At 48.7% G+C, this 25,610-nt stretch overlaps 4 protein-coding genes and 1 non-coding gene across 6 annotated transcripts; 1 reads left to right on the top strand and 4 right to left on the bottom strand.

The window, feature by feature from the left end:
• Positions 1 to 2,318: 2,318 nt before the first annotated feature.
• Positions 2,319 to 2,391, bottom strand: TRNAA-AGC. Its single transcript has one exon. It is a non-coding gene; the product is annotated as a tRNA-Ala (tRNA).
• Positions 2,392 to 5,025: 2,634 nt separating this feature from the next.
• On the bottom strand, positions 5,026 to 7,811 carry LOC112348670. Of its 2 annotated transcripts, XM_024681652.1 has the most exons (9): positions 7,610 to 7,811; positions 6,663 to 7,114; positions 6,555 to 6,602; positions 6,391 to 6,506; positions 6,281 to 6,332; positions 6,139 to 6,229; positions 6,014 to 6,082; positions 5,303 to 5,951; positions 5,026 to 5,246 (listed from the first exon to the last, which is right to left on the bottom strand). In XM_024681652.1, the coding sequence occupies exons 1-8, from the start codon at positions 7,733 to 7,735 to the stop codon at positions 5,304 to 5,306; spliced, it is 1,602 nt and encodes a 533-aa protein (XP_024537420.1). In that variant the 5' UTR covers positions 7,736 to 7,811; the 3' UTR covers positions 5,026 to 5,246; position 5,303. The 2 variants fall into 2 exon arrangements, with proteins under 2 accessions (XP_024537420.1, XP_024537419.1); XM_024681651.1 differs by lacking the exon at positions 5,026 to 5,246 and having other exon boundaries at positions 5,248 to 5,951.
• An 8,243-nt stretch (positions 7,812 to 16,054) lies between these two features.
• LOC9649747 (nuclear pore complex protein NUP85) lies at positions 16,055 to 25,601 on the bottom strand. The gene is made up of 10 exons (XM_024681526.1): positions 25,583 to 25,601; positions 25,433 to 25,517; positions 25,295 to 25,366; positions 25,185 to 25,241; positions 24,999 to 25,118; positions 24,841 to 24,945; positions 16,871 to 16,930; positions 16,674 to 16,787; positions 16,296 to 16,397; positions 16,055 to 16,126 (listed from the first exon to the last, which is right to left on the bottom strand). Exons 2-10 carry the CDS (start codon positions 25,511 to 25,513, stop codon positions 16,055 to 16,057), a joined length of 783 nt encoding a protein of 260 aa, XP_024537294.1. The 5' UTR covers positions 25,514 to 25,517; positions 25,583 to 25,601.
• On the top strand, positions 17,734 to 18,996 carry LOC9649342. The gene is made up of 2 exons (XM_024681662.1): positions 17,734 to 18,057; positions 18,109 to 18,996. Exon 2 carries the CDS (start codon positions 18,304 to 18,306, stop codon positions 18,994 to 18,996), a length of 693 nt encoding a protein of 230 aa, XP_024537430.1. The 5' UTR covers positions 17,734 to 18,057; positions 18,109 to 18,303.
• Positions 22,268 to 23,372, bottom strand: LOC112348676. Its single transcript, XM_024681661.1, has 5 exons — positions 23,237 to 23,372; positions 22,871 to 23,179; positions 22,599 to 22,808; positions 22,447 to 22,528; positions 22,268 to 22,389 (listed from the first exon to the last, which is right to left on the bottom strand). Exons 1-5 carry the CDS (start codon positions 23,318 to 23,320, stop codon positions 22,283 to 22,285), a joined length of 792 nt encoding a protein of 263 aa, XP_024537429.1. The 5' UTR covers positions 23,321 to 23,372; the 3' UTR covers positions 22,268 to 22,282.
• Positions 25,602 to 25,610: the final 9 nt, after the last annotated feature.

The following is a 25,610-nucleotide window of genomic DNA, read 5'->3' as shown; positions in this document are numbered from 1 at the left end:
TTCGCAGATCAAAGAAGATGACGATGTGCTGTGGAGCCCCGAGGCCCGATAATCTAGAGAACCCTTGAACGCAAGAAGGCGGGATTTCCTACAATGGTGATGGATCTCATGCTGCTTCAAATGGTGGCGCTAACTGCTAGTTTCCAAGGCTCCTCCAAATAAAATCGCGGTTTGGTGGCTTGTGAGGAAGATTATTCGAGTACTATCGTCCTTTTGACTGGCATGGTGAAATGTGCCTCGCATGGTTGTTTAAATCATAAGAACTTGATATGTTATTTGTTAAGGTGAGCATTCTCACCATATAAAGAAAAAACCAAACAAGATCAGTCAAGTGAAATTTTTTTTGGAGATGCCGGGTATCGATCCTGGTGCCTCTCGCATGCTAAGCAAGCGCTCTACCATGTGAGCTACATCCCCTTAACACAAAGATGAGAATGAGCTTTCATTCATCATTTCCAGATGGAAACTTAAAGTGGGCTGGTGGATCTGACGAAATCTCGGTTTCGCTTCACAACTTAACCTGGTTGGAGCTTGGACGAGACCACCAATTGCAAGTGCTACGTTCCTCAAGAAAAATCTCTACGAGTATATGGATAAGCTGCATCGTTTACTCAAGAAAGGATGAAATGTGTCCTGATTGCTAAGTTGGTGTTCTAGCTTAAAGATACCTTAAAAGACAGCTAATTGGAGCAAGTTTATCCGTGGAGCCAGATTTATTTTCTGCGGAGGTGTCGCTGGGATCGATCACGAGCGGAGAAGAGATCGATCGCATCAAGAGATCAATTCACATTGTGACAGGGTCCCACGTCCCGAATATGCCCGTTCTGGGATGATGCTGTCAGAATTGCTATCCAGGAGGCGAGATTCCTTTCTCCGAAAGATGCCCTTCCTGGGCAAATGCGTGAATCGCGGACGTCCACGTGTAAACATCTCTCTCCTTCATTTTGATATGCTGCAAAGCATGGCATTTCTAGGCAAGAGTCGATTATTCGTTTCCTCTACTCGGCCAGCTAAGCAGCAAGCGCTGAGCATCGCGCGATGGGCATCTGGAGGATGCGAAGAGTATTTATTCTCCTCCACGCTGGAGAGAAATCTCGTGGCACACACTCGGCGAAGCGTTAGGGTTCTCGCGTCGAGCTTCAGCAAGATAGTTAAGGATGTCGCGGCTTGGCATGGATCCATCGACGATGTCGCTCGGGCCGAGCTCCCAGGCAGCCGGACTGGCAGCATCGTGGTGCTGGAGACGAGGCAGTGCCAGTGCTCGAATCGCATCCGCGGCGCCCTCGCACGGCAGCGTCGACCAGGATATCCTGGCTCGCATTGTGTTCCACATCTTTTTTAGTTTTGGTCAACGCATAAACTAAAGATGACTAGCCCTCTTATATACTCGCGAGCTCGCTCGTGGGATAACTCTGGTCTCTCACGGCAGTAGGACAATTCCACGGCTGATCGTATCATTCACTTATCGTTAGCTCCTTGCATTCCCTCAGCTAACGATATACCAATATCCCCACTAATATCTGCTTGGCCACCTTGTGCGCACAATATCCTCCTGTCTGGGATCCGTCGCTTTTCAGCGTAAGTCAGCGTTTAAGGCACTCAAAGTGTGTCTTGTCCAGAGCTTTAGCCGTTCGAAATCCAGACGAGCCGTAGAGCTCCAGGCTCTGCCTACGTCCAAGCTAACGAGCTCTTTGCAATAACCATTGAGCGGGAGACGTTTGAGACGCCGAGCTTTCAGCTCCAGAGCGAGGCAAGCACCTACAAACGCGGCCTCCGGATCTAGAAAGTCCAACTGAAACTCCAGCTTCTGCTTATAAAACAGTGGGCTTAAATATCCAGTCCAGTGCTTTTGCCAACGATTCCAGACAATGAGTCAAGACTACAACTTTAGAACCGCCACTCCTTTCCAGTTTTATACTTCGCAATGCGGCCGCTGATCCGGGCCTCGTTTACGGTGCCGGAGTTTCTGTGCACGGCAGGCAATGGTGTTGGTTTCCATCCGCCTCTCATTGCCTTGGAACAATGGAATGTTGGATATAGTCGCCACTCCAACACTTAAAGGTTGAGGGTCTCGCATGTGCTGGATGGTGGTGAGCAGCGGGATCTATCGAGACGAGTGGAGGTTTTGGTGGATCATGTTATGGAGGGACGAGATTTTATGCTAGCGATGGAGGAGCGGGTGGGATAGGCACACTGGATTGTCATTTATTTATTGACCACTTCCTATTCTTCGAATCGCGAAGTCCATGTTGCCAGCTTAGAAGCAAAGAAACTGGTTGGTCAACTATAATCCTCCCGAGCTCAAAGGCGAAAAAATTTGGAGATGCCGGGTATCGATCCCGGTGCCTCTCGCATGCTAAGCGAGCGCTCTACCATTTGAGCTACATCCCCTTAATGGGAAGAAAAAGGACAATGTTTCAAGCGCTTTTGATGGTGGTGGACCTGTAGCTATGGGATCTCTTCCAACACTCGGAAGTATCCAAATCCTGGCCATTCTCAAGCTCAGGAAGAAAGAGTTGAGCAAGAATTCTTCTCCCGGGACATCGGTGTGCTCTCCTCGCCTCTTAAACTTACGTTAAACTCAACACAAAAAAGACTATGTTTCTGAAAGTGTTGTCTTTATTAGATCATAAAGTAATTATTAATAAACAAATTATTAATTAATATTTAAGAAATAAATTTTCAACAAAGTAGATTGTGAATTATTTTCTAGTTGAAAAAATCATAATTTAAAAGCATTAGTGTCAGTCAAGTAACATATTTGATACAAAATTTGTAAATAGAACTTTTTGTTAGAAAGAATGAAGAGAAACAAAGGATTATTACCTTTGTTGAAGGCCTTTCAAAGATTTTAAGGATTTTTTGAGTTGCTGAAAACCGCTGGTCTGATTTTCCCTTAGTTTACCTCTAACATGGCATTCTTTGCTCCTGAAAATTCTAGTACGCTAAATGCCCAGGCCGGGAGAATCTATCGAATCTTGACGAGATGCAAGGAGTGAATGAATTAATACTTAACCAATACTACTTAGTCCTTTACGCAATTGCTTAATCCTAAACACTTCTTTCTCTTGCAACCTGGTCCCTTCGTACTCTGCTGGGATCGGATAACCAGATGCCCGCAACGCCTCCCTAGTCTCGAGCACCCGAAGCATCTGAAGCGTGTGATTGATACAGGGGAAAAATGACATACATCCCCCCAATCCCAAGGCTGCCGGAGAACGCAACAATAGCATCTCCATGCGAGGCAGCGTTCACATCCACCGGCAACCCCGTCAGAAGATCAGTGCTCGGGTAGCCGAGCCTCGCCACAACCTCGTCCCTCATATTGCAGTGGAGCAGAAGATGGGGTGTTTCTGTCCTCCATCTGCGTGCGTGGATACAAGTCGGGCTCCCAATCTGCAAACCCCACGCAATAAGCTGGGAAAGCCTTCACCGCCATGTCTGCCACCATTGTCCCTGGGCTCGGGGTGTGAAAGGATAATCCCCTCCACCTCCTTCCTTCCTTCCTTGAGGAAAGGAAACACAAGCTTGATCTTGTCTCCAGCCTTGTAGATCTTGGTGGAGGGAACTTCTTCCGTAATTGTGAGGCCGCACAAGCCCTCCCCAATGAGCACAGCCTTGTTGCCCTGCTCATCCCTTCCCAGAATCTGTGCAGCTTCCTCGGCAGCATAATCCCAATCGGACAAGCCCAAACAAGCTTTTGCTACTCTCGCAAAGGGCTTCTTCACTCCCGACCAGCGCTTGAAACGAGTGTATGATTTCACCTTGTTGACATTGATGGCCCATTCCCCGAAACGCGGGGGGAATGGCTTGCCAGTCTTCACCACCGCCGCCGCCAAATCTATTCGCACAATTAAACTTCGCGGGCTTTTAAAAGTTGACTCCTCAAGAGGGTATTTCTTCTTGATCAGAATGTCTTCGCCTCTGGCGACGTCAAGGCTTTTCTATCCGACTTCCAAGGCCTCGAGAGGAAAGTCTCGACGTCGTGTCCGCCCTCCTCGGCGGTTGCGTTGGTTCGTTGCTGGCCGGGGAGGACTGACAAGTTTCCAGCGAATCTGGGAGCTGCTGAGAGATTGTGCTGCAGAGCTACCTCTCATCGAAGAGCGCTACCAACATGGAAGCTTTTCATTAAGTCGAAGCGGATCATGGGCCGGGGGAACGCTGCAGACTTCCTCACCAAAAGTGTCTGATCGGAAGAGTCAAATATTCTTTTGTGTACAGTGTTGATAACGTCATTCAGTACTCCTATTGGAAGACGATTGAAATTGTCAAATTTTGTAGCAAAAGAAGAACAATATTTTGAGAAGATAACTATGAAACAAAGAAAGCAAGCAGTCCTAAGAAATGACGATTCAGTAAGCCCCATTTTAAAGACCTGTATAAAGTTGGACAATGATCTGCCCAAGGGATGTGGATAATGTTGTAAACGAGCCGGCTTTTCCCGAGTCCTTGTACTCTGCTACTTGGAGGAAAGCTTTGGCTGGACCTTCCAATAAAGCAGAAATCGTAGACGCTGCAGCAAGACGGGTCTACACTATGCGCTTCAATTTCAAACGTAAGCAGAGGAAGAATCCCAACACCAAATCCGAGCTCTCTGCGAAGCAAGAAGCAAGAGCTTGATGTACGTGCTTAGTCGCATCCAGCAAAAGATCTCTCCAGTGAATCACGTACGTGTTTAAACTTGCAGCATAAAAAACTGGACGAACTGGCCCGGAGCTGCGTAACATATCACGAACTTGAGCTTCCGATACATTGCCGGAGGGAGTTCCACGTTTTGCCCGCATAGACAAATGTAGGAGGCCCAACCATGTATGTAGAGATTGCTAGGAATGGATGCGAGCGTGAGCGCTGAAATCCCGTGAGTAATGAACAAGCTCACACTGATTCCATACTGATTAGATCGTTTCAGGCCTCCGCTTGATGACGAGAGCGTATGGAGTTTTGCAAGGATTGAAAGCTTTGCACGAAACTGGCAAGCTTTTCTTTCAAGCTGCTTGTGCTGATCGATATGGAGAGCGTCCGAAAGAATGGAGAAGTGCCAGCGTTTCAATTTAAAGGCTGGATCGCAACAACGTTGGAGGCTGACCGGCGTTACACGATTCTATCTGACTTCTATCAAACTCGGACTCGTGCTCCAGTCTACAGAAGTCGAACCAAAGAGCAAGGACTGCTTGGAGTTCATCGATTTGCTCTTGAGCAGACCTCAGGCGACCGCCTTCTCCAACACAAGTGGATCTCACGAGTTCCTGGAGGAAATCTCGAAGTTTTTCTATTTGCATTTCCTTTCTTATAAGACTTTTACCTCAGTAAACGTGATCTTCCTTTTCTTCGTGACCACCACCATCGTCGACTTCTTCTCCTTCTTCCTCGTCTATCTCGTCTTCGTCCTCGTCCTCGTCCTCCAGATCCTCCTCCGAGTCGTCTAGAACCACAACTGGAGGAGCTTTAGCTTTCGCCTCCTCGGGCTCGTCATCCTCGGCCCACTCAAACAGTTTGAGCGGAGCACCCGGGTAATGATCCTCCAAGAACCTGTTGTTGACGAAGAACCGGAAGCACTGGAGCAAATGGCTCTTGTCCCGTTTGATCTCCGAGCTGAGCAGCTTGGCCAACAGCGTCGGCTCTCGCTCCTTCTGGACTCTCTCGGCTTTTGCGTTTTCGCTCCTGGAGTCTTTCCTCTCCTCGTCGTTGTTGTTCGCAGTGTCGTGCAGGAAGTGACACCTCCTTCCTTTCTTGCAGTGGCCCTTCTGGAAGAAGACGCAAATCTTCCTTCCCTGCCTCCTCCCACTGTGAAACACTCTGCTGCCTTCCTGATCCTCGGAAGCTCTGGGAGCTTTTGATGGCCTCCCAAGGCTGGTTTTCTTGTCGGTGTATCGCTGTGACAAGTAGTAAGAGGGAATTTCGGCGATTTGACACCCGAGCTCCGCTTGCCTGGCTAGAATTTGCTTCAAACTCTGCCACCAGCACAGTGTCACCGGTCACTCCGATCCAAATTCTTCTGTCACAGCATGCATACCTCTTGCCTCATCAACGCGTCTTCGTCGACAAGCTCTCCTCGCTCAATTCGGCCTTGTATAGCTTGCAACTTAACGAAGAACAGTGACAAGTCAGTCCTGTTAGCGAACTTTGCATCTTTAGTACCTTTCTCTCGATGTTCGCTGTTGTTGGATAGTTTCTTCGACGGGCCTCACGCCACTTCCTCGTCTCCTCCTCGCTTTCTTTAGAGATGTTCCTGGAACACCGATTCTTTTTACCTTTCGTACACGTTAGATGGGGCACTTACATCGCAGGCTTCTTGTAATGAACCATCTGCCTATGCTCGCTCACCGCTTTTCCTGACAAAAGCGCACACACATGAATCAGATTCTCTGGATGGACTAGCAACAGACTCACCGATGCCTTCGAACAAGCAGCCATCCGTGTTGCATTTCACGTGAGTTTTCATATGAGCGTCCATTTGATTTCGTCCCACAAAGTTGCGGTCGCAAGGCTCGCACCGCAGATCCGGCCTGATGGAGAAGAACAAAGTTAAAAAGAAGAGGAAATTAAACGAGTACCTATTTGCTGAGCCTTGAAAGTTACCATTTCTTTGCCAGTTTCCAGGCCTAGAAAAAATCATCACCCTCAAGCCATTACAGACGAGAAAGAAAAGCTCAAAATCTTACCTTTTGTTGTTGAAGCTACCGTCTCTGTTACGCTTCCAGCCACGACCAGCTCCACCTCCACCTTGAGCCGCTCCACCTCCAAACCGTTGCATTTTGTTTGGAGACCTCCCAGAAGACGACTCAGAGTGAATCTCCGCCTGACCATATCCATCACCGGTAGGATTCACTTGCCACGGAGCAGCAGGGGACGGCCACTGTGGTGGCGCTGGAGCTCCATAAGCCGCGGGAAGAGGAGGATAGCTCGACTGCAAAGCGGCTGCCACAGCAGGTCCATAGCTCCCGTAGAAACTCTGAAACTCAGCTGGAGTTTGCTGCTGTTGCTGCTGGAGCTGCGTTGCCATCGTCGTGGGAAACTGTTGAGCAAAGTATGGAGAAGGATAGGCTCCCAGCATCGGCTCGTAGGATGCAGTATAGTCCGGCTGGTAGTAAGGCACAGGTTGCGGTATGAACATCTGGAAGATCATGAAGACGTAACGTTTTAAGTGTAAGGAAGAAAAACGAGGAAGAATCATCCATCTCAAGCAAGCAGTAGCTGCATTTCCAAGTAAGAATCCATCGTTCTTTCAAGAAATCCCAAGCAACCAACGAAAGAATCCATCGATATCCAAGCAACCATCCAGATCCTCAACAAAGAAAAAGAAGAGAAGACGAAGCGTCGTATGAACTGGAAGAGCACGAAGACATAAGAATGTTTAGGTGCCCCATCCAAGAAAAAAACGAATGAAAACGAGGAAGAGTCATCCATCTCAAGCAAGCAGTAGCTACATTTCCAAGCAGCCATCGAAAAAAGCGACCGTTTTTCGGGAATCCAAGCAACCAACGAAAGAATCCATGATTCTTAGAAGAAATCCAAGCAATCAACGATCGTTCTTAGAAGAATCCAAGCAACCACACAAGAAAACAAGATCCCAAAAGTAACAATGGAAGTGAAAGGAAGAACCAAGTACCTGGCGAGGAGGAGGTCGCAGAGGCATTTGATAGCCCGAGAAGGCCACCGGGAGAGGCTGCCAATTCAATGGCTGCTGCTGCGAGGAGTGTGATAGCTGCGTTTGCTGGAGACGATGATCTTCCATGGCTTCCTCCTGTTCCCGGGCAAGCGATCTAAACCCTAAACCCTATACCTCTCTCCCTCCCTCCTTGCTTGGACAGGCTCGAGAGGAGCACATAGGCGGTGGGACGCTCGGGGCTCATCTCCATCACCGCCATGGCGCCGCTCGCCGCCCCGCCCACCTCGCCACCGCTCCCCCGCGCCACCGCTAGGGTTGTCAGCGCTACATCGTCGGGCTCATACGGCATGCTGTGGAGGAGCTCCTCCGCGCTGTCCGCCCGCCCCGCCCTCGCCAGGAGATCGATCATCGCCACGAAGTGCTCCACCAGCGCCTCCACCTCGAAATCTTGCTGCATCGATCGGAAGCACTCCCCGGCCAGCTCCAGCGATCCAATGTGGCTCCACGCGAAGAGCACGCACGAGAATGTGATGGCGTCGGGCGCGCAGCCGTCGAGCGCCATGGATTCCAGCAGCTGGAGCGCCGATCGGCCGTGCCCGGCCTTGGCCGTGGCTGTGATGGCGATATTCCAAGAAACCGTGCTCCTGTCGATCATCCCCTGGAAGATCTCGCGCGCGTCGTCCAGCCGCCCCGATCGGCCGAAGAGATGGACGAGCGAATTCCCCACCGCGCCCTCGCGGTAGAGGCCGCTGTGGCGGATATCGGGCAGGATGTGGTGCGCCAGCGATGGATCTTGGATCGCCGTGGCCGCGAAGAGCACGCTCACGATCGTCACGCGCGTCGGCTGGAATCCCTCAAGATCCATGATCCGGAAGAGCTGGATCGCGTCGGCGCTGGCGCCGTGCTGCGCGTAGGCCGTGATCATCGTCGTCCACGACACAATGTTTGGCTCCGGCATGGCATCGAGGATCGATCGCGCCTCGCGGAGCTGCCCCGCCTGGCCGTGCGCGTGCATCATCGCCGTCCAAGTCACCACGTTCTTGTCCAGGGTTTGATCGAAGAGCTCCCTCGCGCGATCCACCAGCCCCGCCTGAGCGTAGGCCGAGATCATCGTGTTCCAGGACGACAGATTCCTCGGCGCCGTCATCGAATCGAATGCCTGCCGCGCCTCCTCGATCCGGCCATTCTCCGCGAGCGCCTGGATCATCGCGTTCCAGGCAACGGTGTCGCGGTGCTTCATCCGCGAGAAGAGCTCCCTCGCCTGGTCGATCTTCCCCACGGAGCCATAGCCGGCGATCATGGACGTGATGGACATGAGGTCCGGGTGATCCAGCGCGAGGAAGAGCTCCTCGGCGTCGCGCATCATCCGGCGCTCAGCGTAGCCCTGGATCATGCTCGACCACGCGACGCAATCCCAGTGTGGCATAGCATCAAAGACCGATCGCGCGAGATCGACCTCGCCGGAGGAGACGCAGGCGTGGAGGAGATTGTTCCAGCTCGAGACGTCCCTCTCGGCCATGGCGTCGCGGAAGAACCCCTGGGCTTCGCGAATTTGCCCGCATTGGGCAAATGCTGCGATCATCGCGTTCGCCGAGACGACGCTCCGGGCAGGCATCCGCGCGAAGACCTCCCACGCCTCGCCGATCCGGAGGCGCTGCGCGGCGATGGTGAGCATCGAGTTCCAGGTGATGACGTCGCGGCGGGGGGATTCCACGAACAGGGATCGCGCGTCGCGGAAGCAGCCGTTCTGGGCAAGCGCGGCGATGGTGATGTTGATGGTGAAGAGGTTGCGGACGCGGAGCTCGCGGAAGACGGCCATGGCGCTGGCAATGGAGCGGCAGGCGCCATACATCTGGATGAGGAGATTGGCGACGAAGAGATCGGTGTGCCAGCCAGAGCGGATGATCTGCGCGTGCAATCGCCGGCCGCCCTCCAGATCCCTGCCCGCGATGCATCGCCGCAGCAGCACGACGTAGCCCGACGCCCCGGGATCGCTCATCCTCCTCGTCCCCGCGCATTTCCAAGGAGGAATAGTCTGTCGTGCCCTAAAATTCGTTTGAGTTTAAAGCATATTCTAAGGATAGGCATAATCTACGTCAGCCCTAAATTCTAAGGTAGTATAATCCACGTCCGCCCTAATTCTTCTATGGCATATTCTTATTCTGTGTACTTCCACTTGTGTTGGTCGCCTGAGGCCTGCTCAAGAGCAAATCGATGAACCAAAGAGCAGTCCTTGCTCTTTGGTTCGACTTCTGTAGACTGGAGCACGAGTCCGAGTTGATGGAAGTTGGATTAAATCGTGTAGTCGGCCTCCAGCCTTGTCGCGATCCAGCCTTTATCGAACGCTGGCATCTTTCGAGTAGTCATACATGATCTTGTGCAGGATGAGAGAAGAAAAGAAAATTAAGAAAGCTTACCAGCTTTGTGCAAAGCTTTCAATCCTCGCAAAACTCCATACGCCATGTCGCACATGTCCTCCTCGTTGTCGGGGTATTTCTTCACACAGAGCGGTAGAGTTTCCACCTCGTAGACCGCCTTCATCGCCTTGATCACTTCCGTGCTCTTGGTGATCATCGCCAATCTCGCTCTCTTTCTCCTCCTGCCGCCACTGCCGCTGCTACTGTCTGATGAAGAAGATCGTTCTGATGATTCCGAGATATCAGAACCTAAGCGAGAGGACGTGTGCTTCGGGATGGCAGTGAGAGTCACCTCGCGCATGAGTTGTACGTCCTTGGACTCAAGTGTAGGCCCGAACACGCTACTGATCATATGTCCGCCACCTTCTATGGCAGCGATGTAAGCCGCCTCGAGACCGGCAAGACAGACCTCGTGCTCGGAAGAATACGCTTCGAAGTCTGCGATTCTCTTCACAGCGCCCTCGAGCGTGAGCTTGATTTCCCAGTGACCATGGAGAACAAACGTATCAAGCGGAGTCCTGCAACGATCTAGTCAGTACGCAATCGGTGCGAGCTTGTTCATCACTCACGGCGTTTCAGCGGCCATAGCAACAAGAAGTAGCGCTTGAGCGGTATGTGCTTAGTCACATCCAGCACGTCAGTCACTGGCGTGAGGACTCCCTGCGCCAAAAGAACGTTAGAAAACAGAGATTTCTCAACGCTTCTTGCTTGCAGCATGTAAAACTAGACGAACTGGCCTGCAGCTGCGTAGCATATCACAATCTTGAGCTTCCGATACATTGCCGGGGGGAGTTCCATGATCTTCGCAGCGAGCTCGGCCTTCGCCTTGTCAAACTTGTAGGGATTGTTCCTCTCCTCGCCAAACGCGCTTTGTCCCCGGCCCATGATGACATTGCGCGGCCGATTCGACTTGCTGAAGAACTTCCATCATGGAAGTTCCGTGATGACTCCTTCGCGACCTTCCCGGTAGCGCTCTTCGATAAGCATCTTGCTCTTTGGTTCGACTTCTGCAGACTGGAGCTGATGGAAGTCGGATTAAATCGTGTAGCGCCAGTCGGCCTCCAGCCTTGTTGCGATCCAGCCTTTAAATCGAAACGCTGGCACTTCTTCATTCTTGCTGATGCTCTCCAGATCGATCAGCACGTACTTCTGGCCGGGGAGGAGTACTCCGACGTGATGGCAATGCAGTTCCAGCGAATCTGGGACTTGCTGAGAGATTGTGTGTCCCAGACGCTTATCGAAGAGGCTACTGGGAAGATCACGAAGGTCCATGATGGAAGTTCTTCAGCAAGTCGAATCGGCCGTGCAATATCTGTCGAGGTGTCAGTCTCGATCAGCTGACGTGGCATGTCCACGTGGTCATGAGTCATGTCCCTTGAGTCATGTAAAAAGAGTCGGAACACAATGAACGAGCTCATGAGTGTTATGTCCATCCCTTTTTTACACCACAACAATATCATCATGGGCCGGGGACAAAGCGCGTTTGGCAAGGAGAGGAAGGCCGAGCTCGCTGCGAAGATCATGGAACTCCCTATCGGAAGCTCAAGATTGTGATATGCTACGCAGCTGCAGGCCAGTTCGTCCAGTTTTTCAGGCTGCAAGCAAGAAGCGTTGATTCACTGAGAAATCTCTGTTTTCTAGCGTTCTTTTGGCGCAGGGAGTCCTCACACCAGTGAATGACGTGCTGGATGTGACTAAGCACGTACCGCTCAAGCTCTACGTCTTGTTGCTATGAATGGATGCGAGCGTGGCCGTGAGTGATGAACAAGCTCGCACCGATTCCGTACTGACTAGATCCTCCGCTTGATACGTTTGTTCTTTATGGTCACTGGGAAATCAAGCTCACGCTCGAGAGCGCTGTGAAGAGAATCGTAGACTTCGAAGCGTATTCTTCCGAGCACGAGGTCTGTCTTGCCGGTCTCGAGGCCGCTTACATCGCTGCCATAGAAGGTGGCGGACATATGATCAGTAGCGTGTTCTGGCCTACACTTGAGTCGAAGGAGGTAGAACTCATGTGCGAGGTGACTCTCACTGCCATCCCAAAGCACACGTACGTTCTGATATCTCGGAATCATCAGAACGATCTTCTTCATCAGACCGTAGCAGCGGCAGTGGCGGCAGGAGGAGAAAGAGAGCGACATTGGCGACGGTCACCAAGAGCGCGGAAGTGATCAAGGCGATGAAGGCGGTCTAGGAGGTGGAAACTCTACTGCTCTGTGAGAAGAAATACCCCGACAACGAGGAGGACATACGCAACATGGCATATGGAGTTTTGTGAGGATTGAAAGCTTTGCACAAAGCTGGTAAGCTTTCTTAATTTTCTTTTCTTCTAGTGTCTGTCTCATCCTTGTTTGTAAACTTCCAGGCTTGGTGTACAACATCATGTATGACTACTCGAAAGAGGAACCAAGAAAGTGGAAAACCGCCCAGCCTCATTCGTGACATCGAAGAACTCATCCATGGAGGAAGGAGGGGGGACACGACATCGAGACGTCGAAGTCGGATAGAAAAGCTTTCACGTCGTCGTGGGGCCCAGATGATATACTGCGAGCAGGCTTTCAGGATCTCCTTGGTGCCTGGAAGAGATATCAATGCTCATTCTGATCAAGAAGAAATCACGAGGGGCTGTTGGCTGCTGGTTGGATGGCCGTCCCCGTCAGCAGGGCAACAAGGCGGGAGATGTCACGCCTACTGATCAGTACGTAAGCATTTGCCAAAGAAAACTTACAATGTGCTCGCGACAAAGTTCGTGAGTTACAGGAGGAAAAGCTCGACGGTTTTGAGGGCCTCTCTTTGCCTTGTTCCATCAGCATTGGCTCCAAGCCGTTTACAAAGAAAACGCCCAGTAACATTCTCTAAAGTTCTATTCTCGAAGTTCTGTTCCTTGTCAAAGTCAATTTAGATATTACCTTGTCTGAGAGACCTTGTTGCTGTACAATATTATTGCGACAGTGTTCCTGGGGTCGTTTGCATCAAAGCGACAGGATCGGAAAATCCGGCACCAGATGGAGAGCCAAATGGCATCGGCTTAGAGCTGATTGAGCGTGTCCCTGGCTAACTTGTGCTAACCTTGAGCGCGAAGAACCTACAGAGACCAACGAGACAATGATAATGATCTCAAACTGTCCTGTTTCGTTTTATTAATATATCACAAAGAATACTTATGCTTCTTGATGGGCACCACAAGACTATAAACAGTATATAGATAGATAGATAAACTTATCATCCCAGGGGAAGGCAAAAATTTGCTACATTGACAAAAGTACTTGGAATCCAAAGCATCTATTTATTACTTTATTGTAGTTTGTCGTTCCAGGCTGATTGTCTCTTTTCAGAAATTGAGATTAAAAAATATAAACACAATAGATGGCTAAGGTCATGAAGGGATTAAGCTATACTTCATTTTGGTTTAAATATGTTTTCTGCACTAAACTAACTCATTTACCCCTATAAAAATTGAGTGTACATACCTCTTCTGAAGGTGAATTGCAATGGCAACCATGGCGACAATGCTGGGAGCCTTCGGTTCATTGAAGGAGATTGGTGACATTGTGGCGAATTTTGATTTCAGCAAGGTAAAGTTGAACCTGTCTTGCCCAAAGCAGTTCTTAACTCCTTGTGGAATGCTCCAGATTGATGTGCGTTCCAAGAGTGCTAAGGATTACCTCCACACCAACCTGGCACCATCGTTTGGGGCATTGAATGCAGAAATGGTGAAGAAGATGGATAAGGTTCTCAAAGTTTGCATCTCGGGAACCACAGACCTTCTAGCCACCGAAAGAGCGAACTTGGGAGAAGGTCAACTCCATGTTCATGCAAAATCTCCTGGTTGAGCCAATGGGCGATGGGATTAGCAGAGCTGACAAGTTTCTCAACAAAAGCTCTGGCGATTTCAAGTTTGACGGGTCACCGGATGCAGCTATTGTGAAAGCGGTAATAGAAGTTATGTATTATGGAAGAGCTCTATTAACCGTTGCGGCCTTCTCTCGTCACAGGTTCAGACCAAACCACTGAAAACTGTACGGTCCTTTTGTTCTATTTGCAGAATTCAGCTTCCGCAAGTTTAAGCCGAGCAAGGAGGTCATTGACAAGATGAACCCAGACGCCAAAAAGAAGGCTGTGGAGGCTGCAGATAACATCTTTGGTTTCTAATATCCAGGCTGTGTCAATTGAGCCAAGATGCCCTTTGCTTCAAGCTAAAACATCTTCCTAGATAATAATCAAGGAGGCTTGGCGTTTGGTGTAGATGCGTTTCCTGCATCGAACTAATCTTTCAGAACGCTCAATCCGGGTATACCTGCATTTTTGGAGGTATATGTATGACGCGATGAGTCTCGGTGCAGTAGTCTAGCTTGACCCAATCATATTCTTTACGCATATGCTTCTAGGGCATGATAAGGGTGCATGTTGGGATTCTTGCGAGTTTGCCCCAGGCAGTCGCTGGAACCGCATTGTGTCGCAAAGGAACCAGTGCTTGTGGAAAACCACAGGTCCACTAAGTCAACTTTCACAGCATGGTCTCGGAGAGTGGTGAAACGAAATGGGCCATGAACGTCAACAGGGTGAAATGACACACTTGTTTCACACGCTGGTCAGGGGCCTTTTGAGAGAGTAGCAAAAGCTTGATTGGGCTTGTGAGCCTGACTTGTATCCATCCAAGGCCGGCGTGAGATGCTTTGGGTGCCCAAGACTAGGGAGGCGTTGCGGGCATCTGTTTTTCTGATCCCAGCAGAGTACGAAGGGATGAGGTTGCTGCAGTAGTGCTTGGTGACTAGCAAATCAACGTAGCCGTACATGTGTATAGATTAATTCCTGAGTTCAAGTATGAAAATCAATGAAAAGCTAACATTTTCAATGACTGAAGACTATGTTGACTAAATATTAACTTTTAGCGAAGTTCTACGGTCAAACTATTTGCTTAATTAGACTCATGCTTCTGAATTGTACAGATCAAGAAGAAATCCTACCTTTGGCTTTGCAAAATGGCATGGCCCAAGTTGAATGCCAGTGCCAATCTCAAGCGATCCACAGTGCTAGTGTCTCGGGGGAGCAAAGGGCCGCCTTAACCTTAATCAAGTAACAGTTGAGGAAGAGAGAGCACCACATCTAGCATGTGGCTTGTGGCAGCCAAACGTTTATAATGACATTGTTTTTTGATCCTTTGATGTTAGCTTTTCTTATCATTGTGAAGTAAAATTCACCAAGTGTTAGATTGTTCACCCACCAATAGAGAATGTGAGTTGGGTTTAAATCGTCAAGAGACATACTAATGAGCTCTGCTGTAATAGTAATTCAACTTAGTAGGAAAGATTTGCACAATTAGAAATTCTGCTTGGTTGAAAAGCCAGTGGTGAGAAGCTACGATGTGTGGGATTACGACTGAATGCCTCTAAGTCAGAAAGGATGTCGTTCTCTAGCCAGTCCCTGGCGAGGAAGAGTTCCTGGAGGCAGCAGAGTAGAGTGTTTGTTTCGGACTCTCTAACCAGCACTTGCTCCGGCCATTCCAGCAGCTCCACCTGATCGATCGGAAGTTTAGACTGTAAACGATATGTGAGAACAGCTCCATACCGATTCTTGGAGCAAGGACAGCCAGAATTTACATGGAAAGGTTCCAGATTTTAGAAGCTGCAAGCCAGGGTTTTAGCGAGGAAGAACTAGGAACGGATTGGTAAAGTAATTACCACTGCTCTGCCAAGTGCAGCGAGGTTTTCGGTGTAGGAAGCCTCCCTACGACGCAGATCTCTAATGTTTTGCAACGCTGCCTTGAAGCTCTTGTACCTACGTCAAGTTAGAAGTGAGCTCCGGATAGTTTTGCAGCTGTATAAAGGGAGTACCTTGCTAGGAACGACTGGCCTTGATGCTTCGTTGCTCCCGAGCCAAGGATGTCACAGAGACCCTCAAAATGCTGGCACGGGAAAAGAGCGTTAAAAGTGTACGTGTATCAAATAAAACGTAAGACTGCTACCTCGAGATTATCCAGATTATCAACTTCACCAGACGTTATTGTGTTCAAAATCTATCCGCAAGATCAGAAAGCCTCTGCTCGTCTCGGGCCAATTGAAGCCACATTATCCCTTGGCCCTTCTTTCCATGCTTTAAACTATGAACAGAAGACATAAAACACAGGTGAGAAGCCTGGAAAGGAAGAGGATACTAAACCTTGGCGATGGCTGTGCTCACGGTATCAAGTTCATAGAGGCGGCATACCTCTAGTGCCTGTTGCACAAAATTCACATTGAGATTCAAGAAAACGTCACACCAAGACCAACCTTCAATGCCAGTATCTGATTGGAACAACTCTGCTTCATTAGGAGAGCTTCAAGCATTCCCAGGCCTTGCTTTGGGCAAGCCGCGAGGTAAACAGGTGCTAGCTGAGATAATTGTTAGACAGACATCAAGAACAAAGAAATCAACGATATACCTGCCAGGTTAAGCTGTGCGAAGACAGTACTTGAGAATAAACCAAACGATGGAGTTCTTTCAAGCTCAAGCCGCCTAGAGTTTGCCTGTCTTCTTCAAGAAGAGATCGAACGTCCTCCCCTTTTGCTATCAGGAGATCATCAACATGCGCCATCATCCTGATAGAAAATTTATATAAATATTCGACATGAGAAGTTCTTACCACTGTGACGGGGAAGAGCATTTACCTCGGTGTCGTTGCTGATAATTGCAGATAAAAGTTCTTCAAGGTCTTCGTCCCCAGAACTTTTCAATCCTTTGCACTTGGAAGCTATGCTACGCATTCCATCTAAGACCTGCACCTGATAATTGCAAAGTGAACTTAGCACACTACACAGTTCATACATGCCAAAGAAAAAGGTATCAGATGTAGGAAATGCGCCACCAGCGACTCCATCCAGTGAAACGTAGAGAGCTGTAGAACATCAACGTTTCCCAATAGCACCTGAAGACCAAGAAGCGTCCCAAGGTGGTTGCATTCCGCCCAAAACACACTATTTTCAAGCTTGGAAACCTGACTTTGCCTTTTTTCCCTCGCCTGCATGTAATAAAATCTGAGAAACTTGCTGCAACCACATCAAACCTTAGAAAAGTCAGGCTTAAAACCTATAGCAACACCAGGACTTCCATCAGGGAGCCTCGGGCGCAGCCGTGGCATTTGCATAATGAGCAGTGTAACTGCTTCTATGAGGCCATTTTCAGTCTGCCAAGACATAAAAAAGCATCCGGAAGTTAACGCAAGTCAACAAAACAGCATGGAGAAAGAAACCTGCCGGTGATCGCATTAAACACAATAATAGGATCAATACTCTTCACGGTAATGTCGTTTTATGTTTTGTTTTCTTCCTGCAGATGTTTGGAGGTGTCAGAATGGCAACATTACCAGTGAGCCTCGTATTTGCGTTCAAGAATAGGCCCAAGTGTGTTATTACTCGTGCTCAATACGTAAAGGTGTGTGCTTCAATTCTTTTTACGTTTCTTGCAACTAATCTCTTCAAGGTGATTGGCAGGAGGCGACTGACTTAGCCAAGCGCTCCAACGAGCTTGGGTCTCCAACGAGAAGAAAGGACGAAAGTTTCGGAAAAATGTGAAGAAAGTCCAGCAGGTCAGCTCCATTGGGCACAGAGAAGAAAAAAAAAAAAAACAACAATAGCAACAATAATGGTGGACGTGATCGTGTTGACAAATGCATATGTGTAGCTCGATTCAGGAGCTTGTCTTTTTGGAAGATGATGTTCAAGCTCTGAACGAGGCATTCCCACAGGGAGAAAAGGTAATCTCTAGTTTCCCATTTAAGTTATTTCATTGCTGGATTTTCTCTCAGGCAGACACATCCTGGGCTGTTACAGTTCTTTTCTCCTTAGCCAAGCTTGTTTTCGGCATTCTCGGGTAAGAAATAAACTTCGAAGGCTTGACAAAGATATTCACTTTTTTTTTTGTTTTTTTGTTTTTCTTGTTGCAGCTTGGCTTTGTCTGTAATTTGGCCTCTCCACATCATTGTTTTCATGCTTGTCAATCCTCCAGCTTTTCCGTTTCTGAACCAAGTCTTTATTCAGCTCGACAGTGCTTGGGGTACTTGCTGTCGATGCGATCTCTAGATCTGATTTGTTTCCTTCCTTTCAGGCTTGCTAGGAACCACCGCGTTTGCAATCTTTTGCTACTACCTCGTCATGTCTGTCATATCTGGAGAGATGCATTCCATTCATCCAATGAAGTAAGCACTTTTTTTATTAAAAAAAAAAGTTTTTTCTATGAAACTATACCAAGGCACGCTCATGAACTATCCTTCTATGTTCAACAAGGTGATCCAGCGATCCAATGTGGCTCCACGCGCAGAGCACGCACGAGAATGTGATCGCATCGGGCGATCGGCCGTGCCCAGTGCGGCATAGCATCGAAGACCGATCGCCCGAGATCGACCTCGCTGGAGGAGACGCTGGCGTGGAGGAGATTGTTCCAGCTCGAGACGTCCCTCTCGGCGTCGCGGAAGAACTCCTGGGCTTCGCGAATTTGCCCGCATTGGGCAAATGCTGCGATTATCGTGTTCGCCGAGGCGACGCTCCGGGCAGGCATCCGCGCGAAGACCTCCCGCGCCTCCCCGATTCGGAGGCGCTGTGCGGCGATGGTGAGCATCGAGTTCCAGGTGATGACGTCGCGGCGGGGGAATTCCACGAACAGGGATCGCGCGTCGCGGAAGCAGCCGTTCTGGGCAAGCGCGGCGATGGTGATGTTGATGGTGAAGAGGTTGCGGACGCGGAGCTCGCGGAAGACGGCCATGGCGCTGGCAATGGAGCGGCAGGCGCCATACATCTGGATGAGGAGATTGGCGACGAAGAGATCGGTGTGCCAGCCAGAGCGGACGATCTGCGCGTGCAATCGCCGGCCGCCCTCCAGATCCCTGCCCGCGATGCATCGCCGCAGCAGCACGACGTAGCCCGACGCCCCGGGATCGCTCATCCTCCTCGTCCCCGCGCATTTCCAAGGAGGAAGAACAAATCTGGACAGGCATAATCTAAACTCTAAAGTAACTTTAACCTCAGCTAGCCCTAACCTCTAAAGTAACTAGGGCTCTTGGAAGAATATAAATAAGCATATTCCACGTCCGCCCTAATTCTTGTATGGCATATTCTTATGCTACGCGAGATCCAGAGAAACCTTTAGCACTGGAAAGAGCAGTCCTGCCTTTAAATTGAAACGCTGGCACTTCTTCATTCTTGCTGATCCTCTCCAGATCGATCAGCACGTACTTCTTGGTGGCCGGGGAGGAGTACTCCGACGTGATGGCAATGCAGTTCCAGCGAATCTGGGACTTCTCTTTCAAGTAGTCATACATGATCTTGTGCACCAAGCCTGGAAGTTTACAAACAAGGATGAGACAGACACTAAGATCGAAAGACAGAAGAAAAGAAAATTAAGAATGCTTACCAGCTTTGCGCAAAGCTTTCAATCCTCGCAAAACTCCATACGCCATGTCGCGCATGTCTTCCTCGTTGTCGGGGTATTTCTTCGCACAGAGCAGTAGAGTTTCCACCTTGTAAACCGCCTTCATCGCCTTGATGACTTCCGTGCTCTTGGTGATCATCGCCAATCTCGCTCTCTTTCTCCTCCTGCCGCCACTGCCGCTGCTACTGTCTGATGAAGAAGATCGTTCTGATGATTCCGAGATATCAGAACCTACGTGTGCTTCGGGATGGCAGTGAGAGTCACCTCGCACATGAGTTTTACCTCCTTGGACTCAAGTGTAAGCCCGAACACGCTACTGATCATATGTCCGCCACCTTCTATGGCAGCAATGTAAGCGGCCTCGAGACCGGAAAGACAGACCTCGTGCTCGGAAGAATACGCTTCGAAGTGTACGATTCTCTTCACAGCGCCCTCGAGCGTGAGCTTGATTTCCCAGTGACCATAAAGAACAAACGTATCAAGGGGAGGATCTAGTCAGTACGGAATCGGTGCGAGCTTGTTCATCACTCACGGCCACGCTCGCATCCATTCATAGCAACAAGAAGTGGAGCTTGAGCGGTACGTGCTTAGTCACATCCAGCACGTCAGTCACTGGCGCGAGGACTCCCTGCGCCAAAAGAACGTTAGAAAACAGAGAATTCTCAGTGTATCAACGCTACCGGGAAGATTGCGAAGGAGTCATCATGGAACTTCCATGATGGAAGTTCTTCAGCAAGTCGAATCGGCCGCGCAATATCATCATGGGCCGGGGACAAAGCGCGTTTGGCGAGGAGAGGAAGAATCCCAACAATTTTGAGAAGGCGAAGGCCGAGCTCGCTGCGAAGATCATGGAACTCCCTCCGGCAATGAATCGGAAGCTCAAGATTGTGATATGCTACGCAGCTGCAGGCCAGTTCGTCCAGTTTTTCATGCTGCAAGCAAGACTCTTCGATAAGCATCTGGGACGCACAATCTCTCAGCAGGTCCCATATTCGCTGGAACTGCATTGCCATCGCGTCGGAGTACTCCTCCCCGGCCACCAAGGAACAAAGCAAGTGGAAAACCGCCCAGCCTCATTCGTGACATCGAAGAACTCATCCATGGAGGAAGGAGGGGGAACACGACGTCCAGACGTCGAAGTCGGATAGAAAAGCTTTCACGTCGTCGTCGGGCCCAGACGATATACAGCGAGCAGGCTTTCAGGATCTCCTCGGTGCCTGGAAGAGATATCAATGCTCATTCTGATCAAGAAGAAATCACGAGGGGCTGCTGGCTGCTGGTTGGATGGCCGTCCCCGTCAGCAGGGAACAAGGCGGGAGGGCTTGTACGGAAGATGTTCCCTCCACCATACAAGGCTGGAGACAAGATCAAGCTTGTCTGTCCATTCCGCAACGTAGGGCGGAAGGATGTACACCCAGAGCCCAGGGAAGATGGTGGCAGACGTGGCAGCGAAGGCTTTCCCAGCTTAATGCGTACTTGTATCGATGCAGGACAGAAACACCCTCCATCTTCTACTCCACTGCAATATGAGTTGTGGCGAGGCTTGGCTAGGATTGATCTTCAGAAGGCAGTGGAAGTGAACGCTCCTGCCTAGCATGGAGAGCTGTTATTGCGTTCTCCCGCAACGAGTTTGGCACCAGCCTTAAGATTGGGAGGTATTTGGCAGGCAAGGAGGGAGCGAGCACCAAGTACGAAGGGACCTGCTGCGAGAGGAAGAAAATCAAAGTAGCCGTACATGTGTATTGTGTGACTAATATTGACTTTTAAGAAGGTCATGGGCAAACTATTTGCTTAATGTTTAAACTTTAGACTGGTCGTAAATATGAGCAAGGATAATTCAACCATGTCAGAACGCAGGACGTATTGATTCAGAAACTTATGCTTGAGCTAGACAAACCTATGCTCTGAAACTAAGAAAAGAAAAAAGTGAAGTGATGTTTTGGAAAGATTCGCGCATTTAGCTTATTAGATTTCAATAATTTAAAATTTTACAACTGTATTAACGTCTGGATCGTCATGCCCCGGAGTAGATTTCTGGGATCCTAAAAAATTGACCCTATAGCAGGAGCTGTCACGCCTACTGATCAGTACGTAAGCATTTGCCAAAGAAAACTTACAATGTGCTCGCGACAAAGTTCGTGAGTTACAGAAGGAGGAAACGCTCGACGGTTTTGAGGGCCTCCCTTTGCCTTGTTCCATCAGCACTAGCTCCAAGCCGTTTACAACGAAAACGCCCAGTATTCTTTAAAGTTCTATTCTCAAAGTTCTGTTCCTTTTCAAAGTAAATTTAGATATTACCTTGTCTGAGAGACCTTGTTGCTGTACAATATTATTGCGACAGTGTTCCTGGGGTCGTTTGCATCAAAGCGACAGGATCGGAAAATCCGGCACCAGATGGAGAGCCAAATGGCACTCGGCTTAGAGCTGATTGAGCGTGTCCCTGGCTAACTTGTGGTAATCTTGAGCGCGAAGAACCTACAGAGACCGACGAGACAATGATCTACACATGGCAAACTGTCCTGTTTCGTTTTATTAATATATCACAAAGAATACTTATGCTTCTTGATGGGCATCACAAGACTATAAACAGTATATAGATAGATAGATAAACTTATCATCACCTTTCAATGTTCCAGTGGAAGGCAAAACATTGCTACATTGACAAAAGTACTTGGAATCCAAAGCATCTAGCGTTTAGATATTTATTTCTTTATTGTAGTTTGTCGTTCCAGGCTGATTGTCTCTTTTCAGAAATTGAGATTAAAACATGTAAACACAATAGATCATTATTATCTAGGAAGATGTTTTAGCTTGAAGCAAGGGGCATCTTGGCTCGATTTACACAGCCTGGATATTAGAAACGAAAGATGTTATCTGCAGCTTCCACAGCCATCTTTTTGGCATCTGGGTTCATCTCGTCAATGGTCTTTTTGTGCGGCTTAAACTTACGGAATGTGAACTCTGCAAATAGAACAAAAGGACCGTGCAATTTTCAGTGGTTTACATTAGACACCTCACCTCCAGTGATGCCATTGGAATCCTCCTGATGGTACAGAATACGGTTGCTATCAGACCAGGCAAAGAGTTTGATGCGGTACAGCTGTACTCAAAAACATGAGCTGTGACTGAAATACAAAGGGCAGCCTGGGCACGGCTGAAGAAATACAAACCGTGAAGTACGGGTTTTGCATATCAGGGTACATTAAAACCCTGATGTCAATTACGGTCTTCTCGTGGTGCTCATTCTTGGCTAAGAAAGTTTTAAAGCTGTTAATGGTCGCCCCTGACTGAGCAACAATGCGCCCAAGAACTTCAATGTCGATCTTGGTTGATTTCAGGACGTCCTCATCTGCAATGAGATTCACAAACCAGGTCTGAACCTGTGATGAGAGAAGGCCGCAACGGTTAATAGAGCTCTTCTATAATACATAACTTCTATTACCGCTTTCACAATAGCTGCATCCGGTGACCCGTCAAACTTGAAATCGCCAGAGCTTTTGTTGAGAAACTTGTCAGCTCTGCTAATCCCATCGCCCATTGGCTCAACCAGGGGATTTTGCATGAACATGGAGTTGACCTTCTCCCAAGTTCGCTCTTTCGGTGGCACTTTGGCAAGAAGGGTTGTGGTTCCCGAGATGCAAACTTTGAGAACCTCATCCATCTTCTTCACTGTTTCTGCATTCAATGTCCCAAACGATGGTGTCAGGTTGGTGTGGAGGTAGTCCTCAGCACTCTTGGAACGCACATCAATCTGGAGCATTCCACAAGGAGTTAAGCACTGCTTTGGGCAAGACAGGTTCAACTTTACCTTGCTGAAATCAAAATTCGCCACAATGTCACCAATCTCCTTCAATGAACCGAAGGCTCCCTGCATTGTCGCCATGGTTGCCATTGCAATTCACCTTCAGAAGAAGTATGTACACCAGAAGAGGTATGTACACTCACTTTTTATAATGGGGTAAATGAGTTAGTTTAGTGCACAAAACATGTTTATCCCAAAATGAAGTGACTCATCGCAGCACGTGCTGCATGACTTTGTCATACATATCCTTCCAAAAATGCAGGTATACCCGGTTAAAAAACAAAAGGTGATTTGGATGAGCGTTCTGAAAGATTAGTTTAGTGCAGAAAACTAGTTCGGTGCAGGAAACGCATCTACACCAAACGCGTTTGGTGCAAAACGCCAAGCCTCCTTCGGTGCAGTAGTCTAGCTTGACCCAACGCCAAAAATCAGGTATCGTTTCATATTATGCTTTTAGGGCATGATAAACTGCAGCCCCAGCCGGTAGCTGGAACCGCATCGCGTCACAAAGGAACCAGCGCTTGTGGAAAACCACAGGTCCACTAAGTCAAGTTTCACAGCATAGTCTCGGAGAGTGGTGAATTGAAATGGGCCGTGAACGTCAACAGGGTGAAATCACACACTCGTTTCATGTGCCTTTTGCAAGAGTAGCAAAAGCTTGATTGGGCTTGTCCGAGATTGGGAGCCCGACTTGTATCCATCCAAGGCAGGCGTGAGATGCTTCGGGTGCCCGAGACTAGGGAGGCGTTGCGGGCATCTGCAGAGTACGAAGGGACGACGCTGGTGTAGTAGTGCTTGGTTCTGAGGGTGACTAACAAACCAACGTAGCCGTACATGTGTATAGATTAATTGCTGAGTTCAAGTATGAAAAACAATGAAAAGCTAACATTTTCAATGACAGAAGACTATGTTGACTAAATATTCGCAGTTCTACGGTCAAACTATTTGCTTAATTAGACTCACGCTTCTGAATTGTACAGTTGAAGAAGAAATCCTACCTTTGTTTGACAACGAAGAAACGATCAGCTTTGCAAGATGGCACGGCCCAACTTGGATGCCAGTGCCAATCTCAGGTGATCCACAGCGCCAGGCTCTGCTGTGCTTAGGATGTCGTTCTCTAGCCGGTTTAGACATCAAGAAGAAATAAATCAAAGACATACCTGCCAGGTTAAGCTGTGTGAAGACAGTACTTGAGAATAAACCAAACGATGGAGTTCTGTCAAAGTCTTCTTCAAGAAGAGATCGAACGTCCTCCCCTTTTGCTATCAGGAGATCATCAACATGCGCCATCATCCTGATAGAAAATCTATATAAATATTCGACATGAGAAGTTCTTACCACTGTGACGGGGAAGAGCATTTACCTCGGTGTCATTGCTGATAATTGCAGATAAAAGTTCTTGAAGGTCTTTGTCCCCAGAACTTTTCAATCCTTTGCACTTGGAACGCATTCCATCTAAGACCTGCACCCGATAATTGCAAGTGAACTTAGCACACTACACAGTTCATACATGCCAAAGAAAAAGGTATCAGATGTAGGAAATGCGCCACCAGCAGCTCCATCCACTGAATCGTAGAGAGCTGTAGAATATCAACGTTTCCCAATAGCACCTGTATTAGCTTCTTAAGACCAAGAAGCGTCCCACGGTGGTTGCATTCCGCCCAAAACACACTATTTTCAAGCTTGGAAACCTGACTTCGCCATTTTTCCCTCGCCTGCATGTAATAAAATCTGAGAAACTAAAAACTTTGCTGCAACCACATCAAACCTTAGAAAAGTCAGGCTTAAAACCTATAGCAACACCAGGACTTCCATCAGGGAGCCTCGGGCGCAGCCGCGGCATTTGCATAATGAGCAGCGTAACTGCTTCTACGAGGCCATTTTCAGTCTGCCAAGACATAAAAAAGCATCCGGAAGTTAACGCAAGTCAACAAAACAGCATGGTGAAAGAAACCTGCCGGTCATCAAGCTGATCCAATCGATACGATCCATGCATCCGCAAGAACGCTATCTGGAAGATTAAGATTTACCAATGGAACTTACACGCACAGTTTTCCAACTTACAACAACGTCAAGCCATCCGACTGACAAGGCCGAGGCCATTGCATCCCAGTAAGCTACATCGTCTTCGGGAAACTGCAAGTGCAAGTTAAACAACGATACACAAAGAGAAAACAAAAAGCTGCAAGACTTTGAACTTACTTGAATCTCGGAAAGCTTCCGCTGGAACGACACTACCTTGGAATGTACAGTGTCTTCATCACTCAAGAGGACTTTTGTCATACTCCTGCAAAGCTCACAGGCAAATCAATCATAAGTCAAAAAAATAAAATAAAAATCACTGCTTCTTACCGCTAGCCAGTCTACAAAACGCTCCGGA

The sequence above is a fragment of the Selaginella moellendorffii genome, unplaced genomic scaffold (genome assembly GCF_000143415.4).
Source record: "Selaginella moellendorffii unplaced genomic scaffold, v1.0 SELMOscaffold_31, whole genome shotgun sequence".
In the NCBI taxonomy this organism is placed as follows: domain Eukaryota; kingdom Viridiplantae; phylum Streptophyta; class Lycopodiopsida; order Selaginellales; family Selaginellaceae; genus Selaginella; species Selaginella moellendorffii.
Note: the sequence above shows the minus strand (reverse complement) of the source record. Positions and strands in the feature narration are given on the sequence as shown.